General features: G+C 41.9%; 1 protein-coding gene across 1 annotated transcript in view; it reads right to left on the bottom strand.

Moving 5' to 3' along the window:
• Nucleotides 1–20,366, bottom strand: part of ALG5 (ALG5 dolichyl-phosphate beta-glucosyltransferase) — a 160,687-nt gene that overhangs the window by 54,105 nt on the left and 86,216 nt on the right. Inside the window, exon 6 of the mRNA XM_069205519.1 lies at nt 19,774–19,887. Within this exon, the coding sequence (XP_069061620.1) occupies nt 19,774–19,887 (114 nt within the window). The remainder of the gene's footprint in view (nt 1–19,773; nt 19,888–20,366) is intronic.

Consider the following 20,366-nt stretch of genomic DNA (forward strand, 5'->3'; position numbering starts at 1 on the left):
ACAGAGCACCATGAAGAGTTTAATAGCCTCTATCAAAACCACTGGAGAAAATGGGGAATCGGAATGAACACCAGAATCACCACTGCACTGAGCAGCAAAGAAGAACAAGCATTTGCAATGCAACGGGTCTCACGTTTGTTCGAGTTAGAACTTCTCGCATTTTAAACTCTTTACTGGACTTTTCTTGCCACATAAACTGAAAAGTAAAACAGTTTCACATAAGTGAGCCCACGGCCACCATGAAGCATGACGGAGACACACAAAAGGAAACAGAAGTTCGCTCGCAGTGAAACGTTTCAGCAAGAGTGCAATTATCCGTGTAACCAGCAAAAGTGCAACTAGCCATGTAACTGGCAAAAGTACAATTAGCTATGTAATAAGGTCGAGCGAGATTGCGCTGCTTGCTAAATAAAGAGAAAAAGTCGTCCAGAAACCATAATGAAAACATGGAGCCTTATATGTTTTCAGTAGTTGGCCGGTGCACTAGAGGAGGGCTAAACACTGGAAAAGGCATGACGTATTCATGCCTTTCACTAATGAAATGAAGCGAATTGTAAAAGGCAAGCCCACGAACCAACCAAACTTATGGGCGTGGTTAAAAGCCCATAGAGAGATTACACCAGGGACAGAGCGCTTTGCGCTCAACCCTAAAAGAGGGCAAGCGAGCAGGGCTGAAGAATAGCAGACTATCACTACAATGAATAAAGAATGTACAGGCATATGCAAACAAAGGGCTGATTTCCTGGCTGTTTGATGGGGGAGAGAAAAAAGGTTAGCTTTCAGGAGAAGTGGCAAATGAGTTATAAACACTGACTATCACCGTCACCGCACTTTGGTTAACATTTCATTCTCTAGTGCCCTGTCTCTTTCTTTGTCCTCTAACCAATTGAATCAGTAGCACAGGGGTGTCACATACTGGCTCCATACGAGGACAATAGGTACCAGGGTTAGAACTACTGGAGGAGGTAGAAGTTGAAGGTCCTACACTCAGATTAGGAGGAAGGAGGTGCACAATAGGGTGGAGGAGCAGACTTAAGTATCTCCCGGATACCCCATGTTAATTCTGAAATTTGTGTAGTATCAACAGATGGTGTGGGACACTAAAGCACTGCACGGGCTAAGAAAAGGGTGAGCCCCTCATCGGGGAACAGCACCACCTGCTTCTGGACTGCTGTAATGAAGTGAGCTGTATCCTGGAGAAGGAGGAAAAGGATTGCTCCTTTCCTGGTGCCTCATGCAATGATTTTTATGAGAAATTGTTCACTCTGATCATTACAGTTTTAGGAAGGACTTACCTTGAGGATGTTATTAGGGGTGGGAAGGCTTATTACGACAGGCAATTGCCAGGAAAATGCAGCCTCCCTCACCTTAATCGCAACACTGTGAATGAGAGTCAAACTAAAGCATAAGAGGCCAGCATATGGGTCTAATTAAGCATCCGAACAGAGGCCGACATAAAAGGCATGATTTAAAAGAGATCTCAGTAATTGCTCAAAATCAGAAGAGAAATCATTGGTGATCATAGAAGGAGGTGCACATCCACATGTGAAGGGCAAGAAAATAAGAAAATGAGGTCAGCTTGCGCTTTGATGCATTTTTTGGATCTGGAGAGGAGCAAAGCCATCACAGGTGCCACTCTGGCATCAACTACCATCACTGGGGAGCTCTGGCTGAGAGAAATGTTTAAGATGCAGTTTGTCGCAGGGAGGACAGTCAAAGTCTAGGAATCAGTGGGGAAAGTATATGTTCCAGCAGAATAGATTAATTTGTGGTATTAACCAGTCTCATAATCAGATTGTATTGGCATCCAATTCCCACTTTGTGTAGGTTTTAAGGGTGCTCCCCAGGCTTAAACTTCGGGCACATCCTCTGCCGAGAGGATGATTCCCATGTATTCTGGACAATTATGGTGAATTTGTATTACATTGTTTTAGTATCTACAATTTGGGTAGGTGTTTTCAAGTCAGATATACATATATAATCATCTGAAAGGACTTATTTCCCAAGATGGCTGTCTTCAGTTCGGTATGTGCACCCCATTCACCTAGAAATGTGTCCATTGTAAAGACTGTATTGCATCCACCATTTGTGATGTGCTGCTGAAAGGCAAATTTTACACCTGACCAGAAACATAAGGTCTAAAATCTGAAACTCAGCACAGCTAATACTTTTTTATACTATATTAGACTAGTGAAGTGTTGATATAGCTGGAAATGTTTTCTGCTTGGTCAAGCTAAGCCCTAATAGTTGAGCTTGGTATATTGTGGCCTTTTGTGAACCATTTTTTTGCACTAGAATGATGCATCTGATAGATAAAGCACAATGAATTACATTTCATCCTGATGACTTCTGTCTCTCTTGCTGCAAGTGTAGTGGACTATATATGTCCACTATTTGAGGAGTCAGTGGTAATGGCATGGTTAACAAAATAACTGGAGATGAACTCAGCATGCTTGGAGGACATGAGGGAGAGACTTTAACCACATCTTAAGTCCAGTGGGGTTTTTATGCTCCTCTACTGAGACAGTCAACATGTATAACTTCCTCTGTAAACGTTTACCGTCCCCTTAGATGACAATTCCAGCAGTGTTTGTGTAAGATTGAGTGTTGTTGGACGCCCTGTATTTATGTTTGTTTTATGTGTTTAGGGCTTGCTTAGTCTAGCATAATAGCCAGAAATTGTTTTATTGGTATAGGGAGGTAACGTACACATTTTAATTCCCTGTATTCATGAGATAGAATCTTGATAAGTAGTGACAGGTCTTCTCATGTAATTTCTGTCTTTGATTGACTACATGATCTTTTCCATAGTTAGGATGTCTCACATTCTGGTGAGCCAATCTGGTAGTGTTGGTGTTGTCTGTTTCCCCCAACGCACTAGCATTCTCTGCAGTGGCATCACTAATGTCAGAGCCAGTTGTTTACCCCTCATTGACTTATTTGAGTTTCTACTCAAGAATGATAGAGGCAAGAGAATAACCAGCGGTTCCCTTGCAATCAGCACATTGCACGCTTAACTCTTTTTCTTGTGCTCAGGTCCCTGTGGCCATGCATGCTCTCCAACAGGCACCATACCTCGTTTTATCCCAGTTTGCTTAGCTTTCTAGAGTTATGTACCAGTATGTAAGTGTTTTATACTGGATTTCCCAAATTTTTCAGATATGACAAGAGATGTGTGCTCCGTCATACATTCTCTCATTCGTTATGAGTGATGTTTCTCTCAATTTCACTCTCAGAAGGCCTCTGGACAGGAGTTTTATCAATCAGTGTTGAGTCCAATAGCATATAAAGTGCAAAGTAATTTATCATATGTTCCAAGTTTCAAAGTTAGTTAATGGGCACAGGGTCTTATTTTTGATTGATGGATGAAGCACCCCAGGTCTCACCTGCATACAGGAGAACCCTCCGGTCTCCAGGATACATTACTGTCTTATAAGTTCCTCAAATGCTTTTACTAGTCCATTCTTACAAAAAGCAAACCTGCTATGATGCACCAGTTGTCATTGCATCAATGAAATTTCCTTTTATTTAGTGCTGGGGTAAAATCTGAGGTGAAGCATATAGTGTGAATGGCGAAGGAAGTAATGTAATCCCCAACTGTTCATCAACATTGCCTCAGGTTTGATACATTAACTTTGGTGATGATCGAGAAATAAAATCCCCAGCTTCACTGTAAGCGTCAAAGGTCATGGTACCTGCCAGAGAGGGATACCAGCTATGAGATCAGTGAACCACCCCTTCTTCATCGTTTCCAACTTTTCCCACTCCACGGGGTAGCAAAGTTGTGGTGCCTGGATGTAAGGCTGCATGAGTAGGACCACCATTCCACCTTGTACCACAGATTCGTATAATGCTTTAGTTAATACTTGCTGGGCCTATTTTAGCCAGATAGAGTTACTTTTAAATAACTGAATCTGAATAAACAGTGTGTTTTAGAGCTACTGGGATCGTTTTACACAGATATAATACCTTTGCTAGTATCTGCATTTTAACTATTACTAATCTACCAAGCCATGAGAACTGCTGCATGTGTCATTTTTGGAAGCATTCTTGTATTTCCTTTATTACCTGGGAGTAGCTGAGTATTATGACTTGCCTAAATGTACGTCCTAATCAAACAGAGGTCAGTTACCACTTTCGAATTCCATTTAATTGGAGTCACTTTCTGTAGGTCTTCAATTTACTAAGGTTTTCAGTTAAGCAGTAGGGTCTCAGGTTGGATCTTGACATAGAGAAAGATTTTTACAATCCCTTTAATAGGGGAGGCATGGCTACTGATGGGCTCCCTAGGGAAACCATGATGTCATTCACAGACATCAGGAGTTTAAATGTATCGGTTACCCGTCTAATTCTATTAATGTCCTCCCTGTTTCCGACAGCACTGGCCAGTGCTTATAGGGTTAATGTGAACAAGAGTAGGGAGGGTAAGCAGGCATGCCTCGTGCTACACGCTTTGGGATCTGTGATGATGTAATACTGTTTACACGCCTATGAGCTTATGGCAGTTGATGGTTTGCCATGGACTATTTGCTAAAGTGATTTCCAAATACCACTGTATGCAGCACCTGGTCCATGAATGTCCCATAGTCTCGGGAGCCAACAAGAGCAACATGGCAGTGTGGCATTTTCACTGGGTATGTTACAAAATGTATACACATTTTTTAGTGTTATCTCAGTATTGCCAATGTGGAATAAACCCTGACTGGTTAATGCTTACTCTTGCTATCAGGGAACACAGTTGCCCCACTTGTATGCTACTGAATAGATTGATTTAAAAGTCCAGGAGTACTAATGTTCCATACCAGGCACATGTGTAAGAATCTTTCCCTGGCTTAGGAATCACCACCACTGCTGCCTCATGCATGGAGTTAGTTTCCTTGCATGATTCTTCAAAATAATTGTAAAGTCTTGTTAGAACTGGGGCCAAAGAATGACAGTGTATTTTATAAAGGCAGCAGGGTACCCATCAGGGACCAGTGTTTTACAATGCTTACGACTCTGAATGGCGCTTATGACCTCATCTTTTGCTGCTGGTTCCTCTAATGATCCTTTCCAGTCAGATTTGAGAGTTAAGATGAGTTTGCAAGAATGTCACTTTGAAAGTGGATATCTGGTCCTTGCTATAGAAAGCCAAGTAAAAAATACCTAAATGTTTCTGTAACTGTGCTATCCATTTTAACTGTTTGAATTCACTGTTGTGATTGTATTTACTCTAACAATGTTAATTTTAACATTTAATTTGTAAGCAGACAGTCTGCCAGATTTGTCACTGGCTGAATGATATTTCTGCATGGTTCACGGAAGGGTGTGTTTTTCTTTTATCTAGCTCAAAGACTCTCACTCTGAGTTGAATATTCCCCTAAAATAGCTAAAGAGACTCAGGGCATGAGTGGTGAGATGCCCACAATGTAATTTTTGGCCATGAAGTTAGAAATTCTTTACTGGGTAAACTGGGTGTTGCAGAAGAAACTCATAAGATGCCACGTGTGTCTCAGATGACTGCAATGTGGTATATGAATTGTAGGAGTGACTGTGTGTGGTCAAAAAGAGCAATACAGCCTATGCTGGCCTCATCAATATTAGAAAAAAGTCCAATCACCATGACAAAATGGTCAAATTAAATGTACATTTTGTGGACGGCTGCATATAAAGTGTAGTCAACTTCCTTAGCGTGGAACTCCCTTCTCCATACATCCAAACCCACCTCCTCCAGCCATTCCTTGAGGATACTGAGAGAAGATCAACCCCTGTTATATCTTTGTTGAAAGCAGTCTATGTGGGTATTCATAACCAAATTAAGGTCTACCCCAATCAGGCTCTACCCCACTGCATATTCCAAAATATCTGAGACTGCTGAATTGAGAAGGCCTAATGTCCAACAATAGTGTATGCAGTGCAACTAAGGTACTAGGTGGACTGTTTTCCAAAATCCTCTCTGCCTTAATCACCTTCTCACGTTTCCCTTAAAGGAGTGTTTGCATAATGCTGCCAGTCCTGCTGACTCTGTGTTGGACAATGAGAAAAAGTGTGATGGAAAGTGCTTAAATCTTCTGTGTCAGTCCTTCTTAAATAGGTGAGTCTTCAGAGGAAGCAGCTATCATATCTGCTGTCCTTCAGGAGACTGATGATAGCCTACTATGTGGATGGAGCATTAAGGAAGACTGGGTGGAAACTTTTGAGAATTATTTGGTGGCTCTAGAAGGAACAATTTTTTCTCCCATTAGAAAAAAAGTGCTGTTAATAGGATGTTTGGGCACTGACGGTCAACATGTTTTTAGGTTGAGCATAGCAGCGTGCAAGCGCTGATTTTCCGATGTGTTGATATGTATCTGGGCTTTTAACCACGCCCACCCAACTCCCATCACTATCACTCGTTCATGGGCTTGCCCTTCAAAAATCTTTTATTTTTGTTGGTAAAAGCTTTATGTTTGTCCTGCCTTGGGGCAGTTTAGTTACCGCCTTGGACATCGCCCCTGTCACATGGCTAATTGCACTTTTGCCGATAGGTTTGACAACAAGGGAACTTCTTTTTCCTTTTGTGTGCTGCTTTGAATCTGCTCGCTTATGTGAAACTTTATTACTTTTCACTTTCAATTTATGTAGCAAGAAAAGTCCGGTTAGGAGTTTACAACGCTAATAGCTCTGGCTCGAGCAAATGACAGACCCATTCAATTGCAAATGCTTGTTAAATATTTGCCACAAGTATGCGAGTAAATTGGAGACGAAATGGAAGATGTATACAGTGAAGCAAAATTGTGGCTACAAACTCATTTTGCTAAAACATTAAACATTGTTATGCAACGTCATAAATTCAACATGCAGCCACAGAAGCCAGATTAATCTGTAGACTAATTTGTGTCCAGAGTAAGGGAGCTAGCAACAGAGTGTGAATTTGGGTAGATGACAAAGGAGTTAATTAGAGTTCAACTCATAGTCCAACAACAATAAAAAAATGCACAAAAAAAAACTTTGGGTGGCTAGCAATCCAACACTGAAGGAAGCTACCAATATAGCCAAGGCAGTTGAAGAGTCAAACAAGTGTTGTATGAAGGAAATGCAAACGATGGACAGCAAGAGCACCACCAAAGTTGCAGAAGTGGATAATGATTCTGATATGGTTGCTTTAGTTAAAAGGAAACTAACTGTATCTGGTGCAACACAAAACAGAGGAAGAGGAGTGAAGACCGCTAATTTTCAATCCGCACAAAGGAAAGGTACACCAAAAATGTGCTAGATGTGTGGTAGTAGTTTCCATTTTGGAGACCAAAAAAGTGTTACGCCATGGGCAATGAGTGCCATGCCTGTGGAAAGAAAGGTCATTTTGCAAGGGTGTGCAAGGCAGACAAGTAGCTGCTTTAGAAAAATCTATAGAGGCAGTGGAGCATAAGATTCTCACGGTTAACTCAGATGAACTGGAATGTACAGATGAAGATGAATCTAACAGGAAAACATGCCGGATTTCAAGGTGGATTAGGAAAAATAAAAATACCTGATGGCTGATTCTGACTAACTTTATTCCAATATACTTAAACACTTGTTCAACTTAATTTGGACAGGAAGAACCATACACTGTACCGACATAGTATTGAAAGGGTATCACGGAGCCATTATTGGAGTCACTGGTAATGTGTGCAAGAATTGGGTTCATGGACTGATACACTCAGGGAAAACTGATCATAGTTTGTGAGGTGCCACTAATATTAGGTTGGTCTCACCACTTTGACTTGAACATTGTGGCCAATCCTCATGCAGAGAATCAAGTCATGATTATTGATGACGATGGCATAACTGCTTTGTTGGCACAATTTAAACGTGTCCCAGAACTAGTTGGGTCAAGCAAAAGACTATCAACACAGAAACATCGTAAAGAAAGGTGCCATTCCAGTGAGGCATGCTGCCAGAAAAGTTCCTGTGGCAATGTGGGTCGAGGTGAAAATAAATCATTCAGCATATGATACAAGAAGACATTATTGAGCCAGTTGAAGCCACAGAATGGTCATCTCCAGTGGTGTTAACAAAGAAAGCTGATGGTCTTTGGTGTTTTGTGTTGACCTTCACAGTATAAACCAGAATTTCCTCTCCCAAACATTAAAGAGTTGATCTTTTTATTGGCTGGCGGAAAATATTTCACCAAAAGTACCTATCAACAAGTCAGGTTGCACCCAGATTCTAAGCATTTGACTGACTTCATCACAAAAGAGGGGATATTTCAATTTAATAGAATGCCATTTGGCCTGTCTTCAGCAGCAAGTGTTTTTCAGAGACTCATATCTAATGTGTTATCTGGGGTTGACAACGTTTTCTATTTTCAGTATGACATGTTGTTTGGTGAAAGCACTGATAAGCATAATGACACTCTAAGAGAAGTATTGTCCCATTTGCTGGAGGCTGGTCTCACACTGCAGCAACAGAAATTTACATTTTAGGTGCAAGAAGTTGAATATCTGGGGTACCTCATTTCTGGGAGGGTATAAGGCCAAAATGAATCTGGTAAGTGCCATAGAAAATGCAGAGACATAGGATGATAAAGACAAGTTACGCTCTTTTATGGGTCTAGTGAAAAACATTATTTAAAGTTTGTGAGGGACTTTGCTGGAAAGTCAGAACCATTTAGAGAATCAGTAAGGAAAGGAAAGAAAGTTGATTGGGAAATTGCTCAAAAAAACTGCATCTCAGCAAATCAAATTTGACATTTCATAAGCTGGCATACTGGTTCCATTTCAATGCAACTTGAAAACTGTACTAACTGTGGATTCCAATACTTTGGGCATTGGGACTATTCATTCCCAGATACACGGAAAGGTACAGAAGACCGTAGCTTCTGCATCTATCTCGTTGACAGAATCCGAAAGGAATTACTCAGTCATCGAGCGAGATGCAACCAATCACTTTTGCACTTTCATTGAGGGGGATGAAAATAACACTCAGGACTGATCATAAATCATTGCTTAAGGTGTTGGGGCCAAATAGGATGAAAATCTGCTCAGGATGCTTGGCCAGACTAGCTGTCAAAATGCAAGAATTGGATAGTACTACTGAGTTTCCTCCAGGTTTGAAGAACAAAGTGGCCAATTGTTTATCTAGATTGCCTGATAAGGTTGCTGATGAAGAGAATTTGGACATGGATGAGGTGGTGGTGCAGGTGCAAGATGTGGGGAAAGATGTGCGAGATAGAATGTCAATGGAAGAGAGGATAAAAGCAATACATGACGACTTGGAACTCAAAGTAGTGATGTGAATGATTAAAGGAGGTGTATGTACAGGAAGCACGTAACCTTCAAAACACATCATAAAGTAGCGAAGGAATTATCGGCGAGTAGTAACAAATTTATTATGAGAGGTGAAAGGTGTATTCCTCCACGTTCAGTAGAGAACAAATTGATTCTTTAGTGCATGAAGGCCACATGGAGAAAACATTTACACTTAGGGGGGGTTGAAAATAATTTTCGGTGGCGTATGATAGATAGTGATGTGAAACAATGGGTAGAAAGGTGTGTAGAGTGCAAACATTCAGAGAAAAGGTCGAAGGTGGGAATGAGCATGAGTGAGAAACCACAGCCTATGTCGAAAGCAGAGTGTGTATTAGAAAAAGTTAGTTCAGACTTTTTAGGGCCTTATGAATTCTGCCTGAACAAGAAAGGTTTGCAGCAGTCCTAGCTGATGCTAAATCAAGGTGGTTTGAAGTGTTTTTTATGAGCAATGTCAACACAAAGGCCACCATTTCCAGGCTAGAAGAGATTTTTAAAAGAGAAGGAATACCATCCATAATTATCACTGACAATGATACACAGCTCATGTCTTATGAGGTGAAGACATTTCTGGGAAATGTGGATGTAAAGCATGTGTGCACCTCAATAAATAACCCTCAAGGCAATTGACAGGTGGAAATGATACATTGTGTAATTAAAGGGACCCTGGAGTTGGCCAGCAAGGCAGGTTTTAGTGTGCACAGAGTGATGAAGGATATGTTATGGGGGTATTGCACCATGTCCAATGCTGTCACTGGAAAAACTCTTTTTGAAATGATGAGGGGTAGGAAACCGGGCATCAAATTGTTTCCTTCCTGGCTGTGTGAAGGCATTGTAGAGATGAGGGAAAGAAAAGAAGGTTGTAGTCCAAACGTGTCATAAGGATTCTTGCATATCTACAAGACTGCTGGATTAGAGGCAGCAGCACCAATGATTGTAGGTGACTGAGCCACTACTACGCCAGTTGCCAGTTGTCAGACCAATAGTTCCAGCTCTCTAGCAGTACACCTCACCAAAACCATAATAGTAAAGGTGATTTCGGACAGCCTAGCGCATTGACTTTGAAATCCTCTCAGGGAATTCGCAGTGCAACAAGTGTGATGCTTTTCTCTCGTTAGAAGTGAATCTCTTATACACACACAGGCAGGAAAAAGGATTCAGTACACATTACTGCAATCTACAATAAAATGAATGAGCTGCAATAATTAGGATAATGACAAGAGACAAAATTAGGATTGTAAGGGTGAGCGATGTGACTATGAACAATCCTAACATTTTGCAATAAAGATTAATACACAAATTCTTCCCTAAAGCATATTTCTACCCTAAAGATAGCAAGGTGTGATAAACCTAATCTGCTTAAGCCACGTTCATGAAAAGCACCTCAACCCCCATTACCTTATGACAATGTCAGCCTCCAGAATCAGGATTCGTAGAGGCACAAAGGCTGAGGTCTGCCGCAAAGTGACATGCAGTATGGATGAAATATCCTGGGTGGAACCCCCTCTAATGGCCTTGGTCTCACACAGTGTTTTTATAAGGCCCATGGACAAAAGAGAGGTATAGATGCTAGTGGATTACTCAGGCAAGTGGAGCTTTTAGACTCATGCCCTCTCCATTCACTTGTTTGCCACACGCCCAGTTTCAGGTTTTTTAAAGAGCTTCTTGCATGCTGGAGCAAAAGTCTGCCTCATGTCTTGGAGAAGGCATAGTTTGTAACAGATGAGGAAACAGGTGGTTTAAATTTAATGCAAAACATACACTTCTTATTTGATGACTGATGCTAGCCTTTAACCAAACACCTAGCTGAGAAAGCTTTGAAAGCATGGAAGGTCTGAAAGTAACCTTGAGTCAGATACCACATTTATTGAGCTCAAAAAGCACACCAGTAACATTGTCCTTTTGGCACTTACTTGTGTAAATAAGGTCGCTGATACTGCAGAGTTGATTCTTTGTCTTAAAGTCAGAAATATAATTTCCCATCGGTGTCAATATGGACACTTTGCAAACATGTCAAAGTCTAGTCCTGAAGAGTATAAGAAGGCATAACCGATGCTGCATCATACTGTCTTAGCAGAAGGAAGAATGCAACATTTCTGGTAAGATTTTATATCTTTACTCACCCATGCCTTAACTTCTTATCCAAAACAGATGATAGAGGAGCCAGCCTTTTCACTGCACATAGGGCTGTAGCATAAGAAATGCACCCAGGATTCTGAAGGGTTATTCCTTAGGCATTTTGCATTTAGATGGAGATTGTTTTAAATGAGCATTTGATCCAAGTAGCTATGTACTGATTCATGAGCAAGGACTCAAGGAAACACTGCACTGGAGACATACCATCCCCTAGAACAGAGCACAAGTAACAGATTGATAATGAGATGCTAATTCAAATTCAAGGTTTCCATAGCTTCGGGTATCTCCAAATAAAAATGTGTGGTAAGATATACAAACTCCTATTCAACATCAGAATCGTGAGAATCTGAATATGTGAACAAGCGTTTGCTTCTTAGGCACCACCTGTGAGGCTGGTGAAGTGAAATTCCTGTGTGATAATGACTGGCTAGATGTTCTTGCACCTGGCACAGGCCAGATTTTACTGCCTGTAACATCGGTTTGGCAGCAGGCTGCAATGCAACCTAGATACCATTCAACAGCCACATCTGACCCTCAGCACAAGGCTTGTAAAGAACATGTAATGCTCACCCCTGCCAGGTGTCATTTTCCCTATCCATCCCCATCCTCACTCCCCCGGACGTTGCATACATTTACCACTTGCTGAAAGCAGGTGGTAAATGTGTGTGTAAAACTTAACTCAACTATCAATTTCAGCCGGTAAATCCACCTGTGTAGTAATTTCCCATTCTGTGGTGTTTAACTCATATTTGCCCAGTAACGGCATAGCATTAATACAAGGTACCAGTTTTTAACAGGTATCCAGTTACCACCTCACCAGTACCATGAAACTTGTAATTAGGGTCTTGGCTGCAGAAAAACCAATTGGTTCCTTAATGGGAATGTGTTATGCTCCAGGGGAGGCCTTGCCTCAGTAGATTAGCAGTGCAACCAACAGGGACAAACAAATGTCTTAAAGGAGTACCCAAATCATCAAGAAACTGGTAAGAAAATAAAATTTACATGATAGACTCAGAGATTTTCTTTGCTAAATCAGCCAAATAATCAAGCGGCAGCACTTCTGGAGAACACACAGGGAAATAGCAATGTCCTTCTCAACTTTGGGTGGGAGAGAAAAAAAAACAAAAGGGAATGAAGGTGCAGTCTTGAACGTATATTGAAAACTCTTAAATAATACTGATCTCAGAACTGGTACATTTGTTAGGAAAACACTGGAGCTGGGCCAAAGCTAGAAGGAGAAGTACCAGGAACTCACATGAAGAAGTTAGAACTCTGGCAATGATGTAGAGAGTTTAATTTGTTGTTGACAGCAAGTGAGAAACATACTTTGCTAAAACAATATTTTTAAGCCAGGGCACCCTCCCCAGGCTCTCAACAACTGATTAATTTCTGGTTACAACACTGGACAATGCAAACAATCACATCTAACTAACATATTTTGTACAAAAACCTTTTTTGCTTTCCTATTTACAATAAAATATTTTCAGAATCATAAAGTACCTAAAAATAGACTAGGTGCAGCACATAGAAAAGGGGTCATTGTCTTTTCGAAATTATTTCCTATGGTGAACAGGGTCTACTTTAGCTTTGAGAGATTAGTCAAAGAACAGATCGAACAATCTGCCTCCAGCCTCCTATGAGAGGAGGGAGGGAAGGGTGAATGTGAATCTGTGGAGAATACCCTTGTTGGAGAACTATTGTCACAGATATGTAAAATTAATTCTTCAAAAAATCAAGAGAACCACACTGTAATTTATAAACTTAAAACAGATTTCTATCAGTACCTGTAGGAAGTTGGCTCTGTATGCACTATTTCAAAGTAAGGAATAGTATGCACAGAGTCCAAGGGTTCCCCTTAGAGGTAAGATAGTGGCAAAAAGAGATAATACTAATGCTCTATTTTGTGGTAGTGTGGTCGAGCAGTAGGCTTATCAAAGGAGTAGTGTTAAGCATTTGTTGTACATACACACAGGCAATAAATGAGGAACACACACTCAGAGACAATTTCAGGCCAATAGGTTTTTGTATAGAAAAATATATTTTCTTAGTTTATTTTAAGAACCAAAGGTTCAAATTTTACATGTAATACTTTGAATGAAAGGTATTGCAGGTAAGTACTTTAGGAACTTTGAATAATCACAATAGCATATATACTTTTCAAATAAAACACATATAGCTATTTTAAAACTAGACACAGTGCAATTTTCACAGTTCCTAGGGGAGGTAAGTAATTGTTAGTTCTTGCAGGTAAGTAAACCCCCTACGGGGTTCAAGTTTAGGTCCAAGGTAGCCCACCGTTGGGGGTTCAGAGCAACCCCAAAGTTACCACACCAGCAGCTCAGGGCCGGTCAGGTGCAGAGTTCAAAGTGGTGCCCAAAAAGCATAGGCTTCAATGGAGAAGGGGGTGCCCCGGTTCCAGTCTGCCAGCAGGTAAGTACCCGCGTCTTCGGAGGGCAGACCAGGGGGGTTTTATAGGGCACCGGGGGGGACACAAGTTAGCACAGAAAGTACACCCTCAGCAGCACGGGGCGGCCGGGTGCAGTGTGCAAACACACGTCGGGTTTTCAATTGGAATCAATGGGAGACCAAGGGGTCTCTTCAGCGATGCAGGCAGGCAAGGTGGGGGGCTCCTCGGAGTAGCCACCACCTGGGCAAGGGAGAGGGCCTCCTGGGGGTCACTCCTGCACTGGAGTTCCGATCTTTCAGGTTCTGGGGGCTGCGGGTGCAGGGTCTTTTCCAGGCGTCGGGATCTGGGAGTCAGGCAGTCGCGGTCAGGGGGAGCCTCGGGATTCCCTCTGCAGGCGTCGCTGTGGGGGCTCACGGGGGGCAACTCTGGCTACTCACGGTCTTGTAGTCGCCGGGGAGTCCTCCCTGAAGTGTTTGTTCTCCACAAGTCGAGCCGGGGGCGTCGGGTGCAGAGTAGCAAGTCTCACGCTTCCAGCGGGAAACGCAGTTGTCTTGAAGTTGCTTCTTTGGAAACAAAGTTGCAGTCTTGGGTGAATAGAGCCGCTGTCCTCTGGAGTTTCTTGGTCCTTCTAGAGCAGGGCAGTCCTCTGAGGAGTCAGAGGTCGCTGGTCCCTGGGGAAAGCGTCGCTGGAGCAGTTTCTTCAGAAGGGGGGGGGAGACAGGCCGGTAGAGCTGGGGCCAAAGCAGTTGGTGTCTCCGTCTTTTCTGCAGGGTTTTTCAGCTCAGCAGTCCTCTTCTTCTTAGGTTGCAGGAATCTGAGTTCCTAGGTTCAGGGGAGCCCCTAAATACAGAATTTAGGGGTGTGTTTAGGTCAGGGTGGCTATACCCTCTTTGTGCCTCCTCCCACGGGGAGGGGGTCACATTCCTATCCCTATTGGGGGGATCCTCCATCTGCAAGATATAGGATTCCTAAAAGTCAGAGTCACTTCAGCTCAGGTTGCCTTAGGGGCTGTCCTGACTGGTCAGTGACTCCTCCTTGTTTTTCTCATTATCTCCTCCGGCCTTGCCGCCAAAAGTGGGGCCGTGGCCGGAGGGGGTGGCAACTCCACTAACTGGAATGCCCTGTGGTGCTGTAACAAAGGGGGTGAGCCTTTGAGGCTCACCGCCTGGTGTTACAGCTCTTGCAAGGAGGAGGTGATAAGCATCTCCACCCAGTGAAGGCTTTGTTACTAGCCACAGAGTGACAAAGGCACTCTCCCTATGTGGCCAGCAACATGTCTCGAGTGTGACAGGCTGCTAAAACCAGTCAGCCCACACGGGTAGTTGGTTAAGGTTTCAGGGGGCACCTCTAAGGTGCCCTCTGGGGTGTATTTTACAATAAAATGTACACTGGCATCAGTGTGCATTTATTGTGCTGATAAGTTTGATACCAAACTTCCCAGTTTTCAGTGTAGCCATTATGGTGCTGTGGAGTTCGTGTTTGACAGACTCCCAGACCATATACTCTTATGGCTACCCTGCACTTACAATGTCTAAGGTTTTGCTTAGACACTGTAGGGGCACAGTGCTCATGCACTGGTGCCCTCACCTATGGTATAGTGCACCCTGCCTTAGGGCTGTAAGGCCTGCTAGAGGGGTGACTTATCTATACTGCATAGGCAGTGTGAGGTTGGCATGGCACCCTGAGGGGAGTGCCATGTCGACTTACTCGTTTTGTCCTCACTAGCACACACAAGCTGGCAAGCAGTGTGTCTGTGCTGAGTGAGGGGTCCCCAGGGTGGCATAAATTATGCTGCAGCCCTTAGAGACCTTCCCTGGCATCAGGGCTCTTGGTACCAGGGGTACCAGTTACAAGGGACTTACCTGGATGCCAGGGTGTGCCAATTGTGTAAACAAAAGTACAGGTTAGGGAAAGAACACTGGTGCTGGGGCCTGGTTAGCAGGCCTCAGCACACTTTCAAATCAAAACATAGCATCAGCAAAGGCAAAAAGTCAGGGGGTAACCATGCCAAGGAGGCATTTCCTTACAGTACCTTATTGTAGCAGAAGGGAAACTGAGGCTTCTATAATACAAGTAATTACTGAAGAGTGCCTGACTCAAACAGAGCATAATACTTAGCATTATTTTGTAAACTGTTTCCATTGCTTTATACGTAAAACAACTCATTAGGAAATGGACTGTTAAAAGGTCTTCATCATAGTCCCTACTCATGTAAGCCCTAAACATAGGGAGAGCAAGTGAGATGGAAAGCCGTTTGAATCTCTGCTGTGCAAGAGTAGTACAGCAGGGGCTGACTGCCAGCCAAATGAGCACCAGAAAACAAGGAGCTACACAATATGCTCAAACTCAACATACCACTGAAACCATTATGAGTTTTACAGAACCCAGGAACAAGAAACCCTAGTGACCAAATATTTCTCAACTGTAGAGAAAAAACACCTCACCGGGAAGCCACAAAAATACACACAACATTAAAAAGACACAAGTGTATCAAGCCATGAAGACACGCAGAAATCTTAGCTAACACTAGATTCTTTCTGAAAACACTGGAATAAAACAAGGAGCTAAAGGTCTGGTCTGGGACTAGACTCCATTCAGCCTAAACACAAAATCAAACAGGGCTGACCCAATATAGCACATGCTGCACTATTTATTAGACAGCTGGTTGCTTCAAAATTGTTTTGAATTCTTAAAAGGGTGGAAAGTGAAAAAAGCTTGTATAAAACAGATTTTTTATTAGATCTGAATGCTTAAGAAGTCCAGCCCAGTGGCTGATAATTATTCTGTGCTGCTCTCCAGCAAGACTCAGAAGCATTGCCTCAGTTAGAGAATGCATTGGAGACTGAGAGAAGTCTGTGGCAATACCTTAGACTAAGTGGTAGAATAGATATCCAAAACCTACCTGAATTTAATTGCACCTCTTTTTATAAGAACATATTCCTCCACTATCTCTTTGCTTCTTATGTCTTCCTTTTTTGCCACTGTGTCTTTGCTAAGGTAAAAAAATGTCATAAACGTGAATCCAGTACCGAAAACAGAACACTTTGGTTTTTATGGAGAAGATGTGCCTGCTTTTCCTTTGGGTTGTGATTTTAGTAAATTAATGTTATGATGGTGTAATTGGTTGGATCCACTGTACAAAAGCACAAGTCCTAGGTACACATGATATCAACAAACTGGTATCATAAAGCTGAAGGGAATTAAGCTTGGCCTCTGATATGAGGGGTTTGGTCAACTCTCTTTCAAAATCCTTGGGGGTTTGGCTGTAGGAGCCTGTTCAACCCAAGGATGCTCAAAGGATATTGGACCTTCAAGACTGGAAACAAACAGCTGTAAAGTACACCTGTGCCTCAAAGCTTGCGACCTAGTGTTTTACTTCCAGAGCTTTCTCCCCTTAAAATAGAGAAGCAAGTAATACTGTAAGGGAAGTGGTCATCTTAAAAGTACTCCGCGGCCATTCACAATATGGAATCCCTTCTACCACCAGGTTACACCTTATCACCTGCTACAAAATCCAAGGCCTTCTTACACTGCTCTCTGGACAGTGACAGAAGATACCACCACGGACAGCATAATAACTCACCAATGCCAAGTCCCCAAAAATGTCCTGGGGGATCAGCGTGGGACATACAGTCAGAACTACTTGGTGCACCCCATAACAGAAGAAAACAAGGACTTTTGAACTAAGCAATACTGGAAATGCAAAGCCACGCAAAGACAAACAAGTCACATCTAGGAAGAAGAGAAAGAAAAAAAAACAAAAAACACTACATGCTATAAAAGGGATTCACTGAACGACCCAATCCCCTTGTAACTTGGTGTCACAGCTGGTGACACATGGTTACAGGAGTCAACATCATGCCCATGGACAGATGCTTACAAATGGAAGGATTCAAAGATGCTTTTAAAACATTTCTTCTAAAACAAGTTTTTTGTTACCATTGCCTGGTGCTGGTAATTCCCAACTAATAGGGAAGCAAATTGAACAAGATGAGGGTTTGATTACAGAAAACCCTGACAGGCTCATCACAAAAGCAGCAGGAGTAAATCCTATGCAAAGTGCTTAGAGAATCCCCTCTGTTTGAGGAAACAATTAATTTCCCCATTGCTGTCACCTCGTGGAATCCATCAGTGAAACACAATTTGGTGAACCTATGAATGACACACACAAACTGCTGAGATTGTCTTGGCCCGATGATGATGTACTGTGGAGAAATTATGCAGAATGAAATAAGGAACATAGGTGGGGAGAAGCGGTTGCTGGGCTGTGTCATTTACAATAGTTTCTCCAACTTCCTGGGCTGGCAAAGACACCAAAGACCAGCAGTTCAAGTCTCAAATAAAAAAAAAACAAATGGTTGACATGGCCTATAGGGGGTATATTGGGACACTAAAATTGCTTTACTTTAAGGACTCTGTAAACATATAGCTTGGATGCGGAAAGAGGAAAGCGATGTGACCAGTATCTAACATTATTTACAATGTCTGCTGTTAACACTTTACCTTCTCCCTAATCCCTCATCTATTATAATGAGGTAACAAAGGTGAGTAAAAAGGAGACGCCACACTGGACAAACCATTTGCAATAACTCACACAGCGAAAAAGAATGAGAATGGAGACATATTCCCAGCCCGTTCTCTTGATTTTTCAATCCACTCTTAAATGTAATAACAGCTGAGAGCACCATTAACAGGATACCAATAACTAGAAGCAAAAAAGGGGGCACCTGCAAGAACAGTAGCACCTTACATGCTAACTCCAGACAAACATTGAGTCAAATTGTCAGAGAAAAAGAACTCTGAGATGTTACTTGTTAACCCACCTGACAAGTAACTGAACTTTTCACGTGATAATACTAACATCAACGGTGCCAAGGACACACTTTAGACAATTAAAAAACACATCATCAAAAGGCCAAGCACCTTGTTCTCAGTTATGGCAGGAAAATTGGAAATGTAAGATCTCTGGGCCACAAATGTATACACATGGAAGTCCAATGAACCCTTCAACCTTGATACAGAATAAGAGCAAAATAACAACAACCGTAGTAACAGAAACCCAGGTTTTCCAAAATATTTGATTCCATATTTGAAAATATGGAACAGAAAATGTTGTGTCTATTAGAAACATGTAAGCCAGACTTGCAGGAATGATGGGTCTATAGAGTCAGCAATGGTGTGCCAATTCACAGTTCTACATCTTTGAAACCATCCTCCCATTAATACCCTACCCAACAGCCACAGTGCAGCAAGTAGGGGCCTTTTAGTAAATAAGCAAACTAGAAGGGCACCACTTAGTAGTGAGGTGAAAATAATAGCTAAAAGTCACCATTAGAAAGGTTCCTGCATATTTCCTCATGTAGAGAAAACAAGTAACTTTAACCCAGATTATCCTCTAAAAACCAACATCACAAAAATAAATACAGATTCAGGACTCTATAAAAAACAGAATGGACACAAATGTCAATCATAAGTTGAGAATTCTTTTCACCTGAATGGGAAATGGCAAAGGAATACAGACTCACTCAATGCTAAGACACTATCTTACCCGAGTTATTATGCCATATTATTTCTATGTGAAAAAAAGTCTCACCATGAAAACCTTTGCAAGACTACTACATTGACCCAAAGCCAACTGGATAATGAGGGAGAAATTTCAAAAGTAAATGGCTCAGTGATTTGCATTTACTTTCAATGCTAGGGCTCCCTTCAAATCAAGTGACTTTTTCACTCCTTCGCTTTCTTTTGTAATAAATCATTATTTGACTTAGGGAACCACATTTTATTCAATGACTCCTCGCCTACATTTCTGAGAACCTACTCAAGTTTTCTTCTAGCTAAATATGAGTATTTCCCACTCTGTGCATAGTTCTTTTTTCCCTGATTCGTTTTTCCTGTACTACCCTTTTACAACAATGTTTTATGACCTAGGTGTCTTTAGATAAAGTGAAAGCCATGTTCTACATATAATTGTTTACTTACCGGCCATGGCTGAAGAGTTTTAAGGCCATTTTCTACTTTGGCAAGATCTGCAAACTTTGTGGCGCCATCAGCATCAGCCATTAGGATTTGTTTCCCTCGTGAGCTAAGGACACCCTGAATTAAAAATACAAAAGAATAAAAAAGGAATGTTGTGAAAACAAACAGATGATTCACAAAATAGAAATGCAACTTGGCAGTCTCCACCACTCCCTGGGACAGCAAGAAGAATTTGGGAGACAGTAGATATGCTGGCCAAACAGAAGCATTGATTAATTAGTAATCAGCCATAGGCAGCACTAGCTAAGATACAGAAAGGCCCTTTTACTATGCCATCATATATTTATTAGCTATGGATCCCATGAAAGGATAAATGGCTAGCTGATATGTCCACCTTGGGCACAGCCTTTTCACATGCAGCCACAGCTCACTCAATGGTGCAGTTTAAGGCCTCTTGATTCACAAAAGAAAGGAAGAGCAATATTTACATGAAGAAATAAGACTATCTTTGTCCTACATTTACTCTTACTTGGAAAATCACACTTCTTTAACGGCTACAGGTACAAATCCACAACACTCATAAAATGGCACACATA

The sequence above is a fragment of the Pleurodeles waltl genome, chromosome 8 (genome assembly GCF_031143425.1).
Source record: "Pleurodeles waltl isolate 20211129_DDA chromosome 8, aPleWal1.hap1.20221129, whole genome shotgun sequence".
Lineage (NCBI taxonomy): Eukaryota > Metazoa > Chordata > Amphibia > Caudata > Salamandridae > Pleurodeles > Pleurodeles waltl.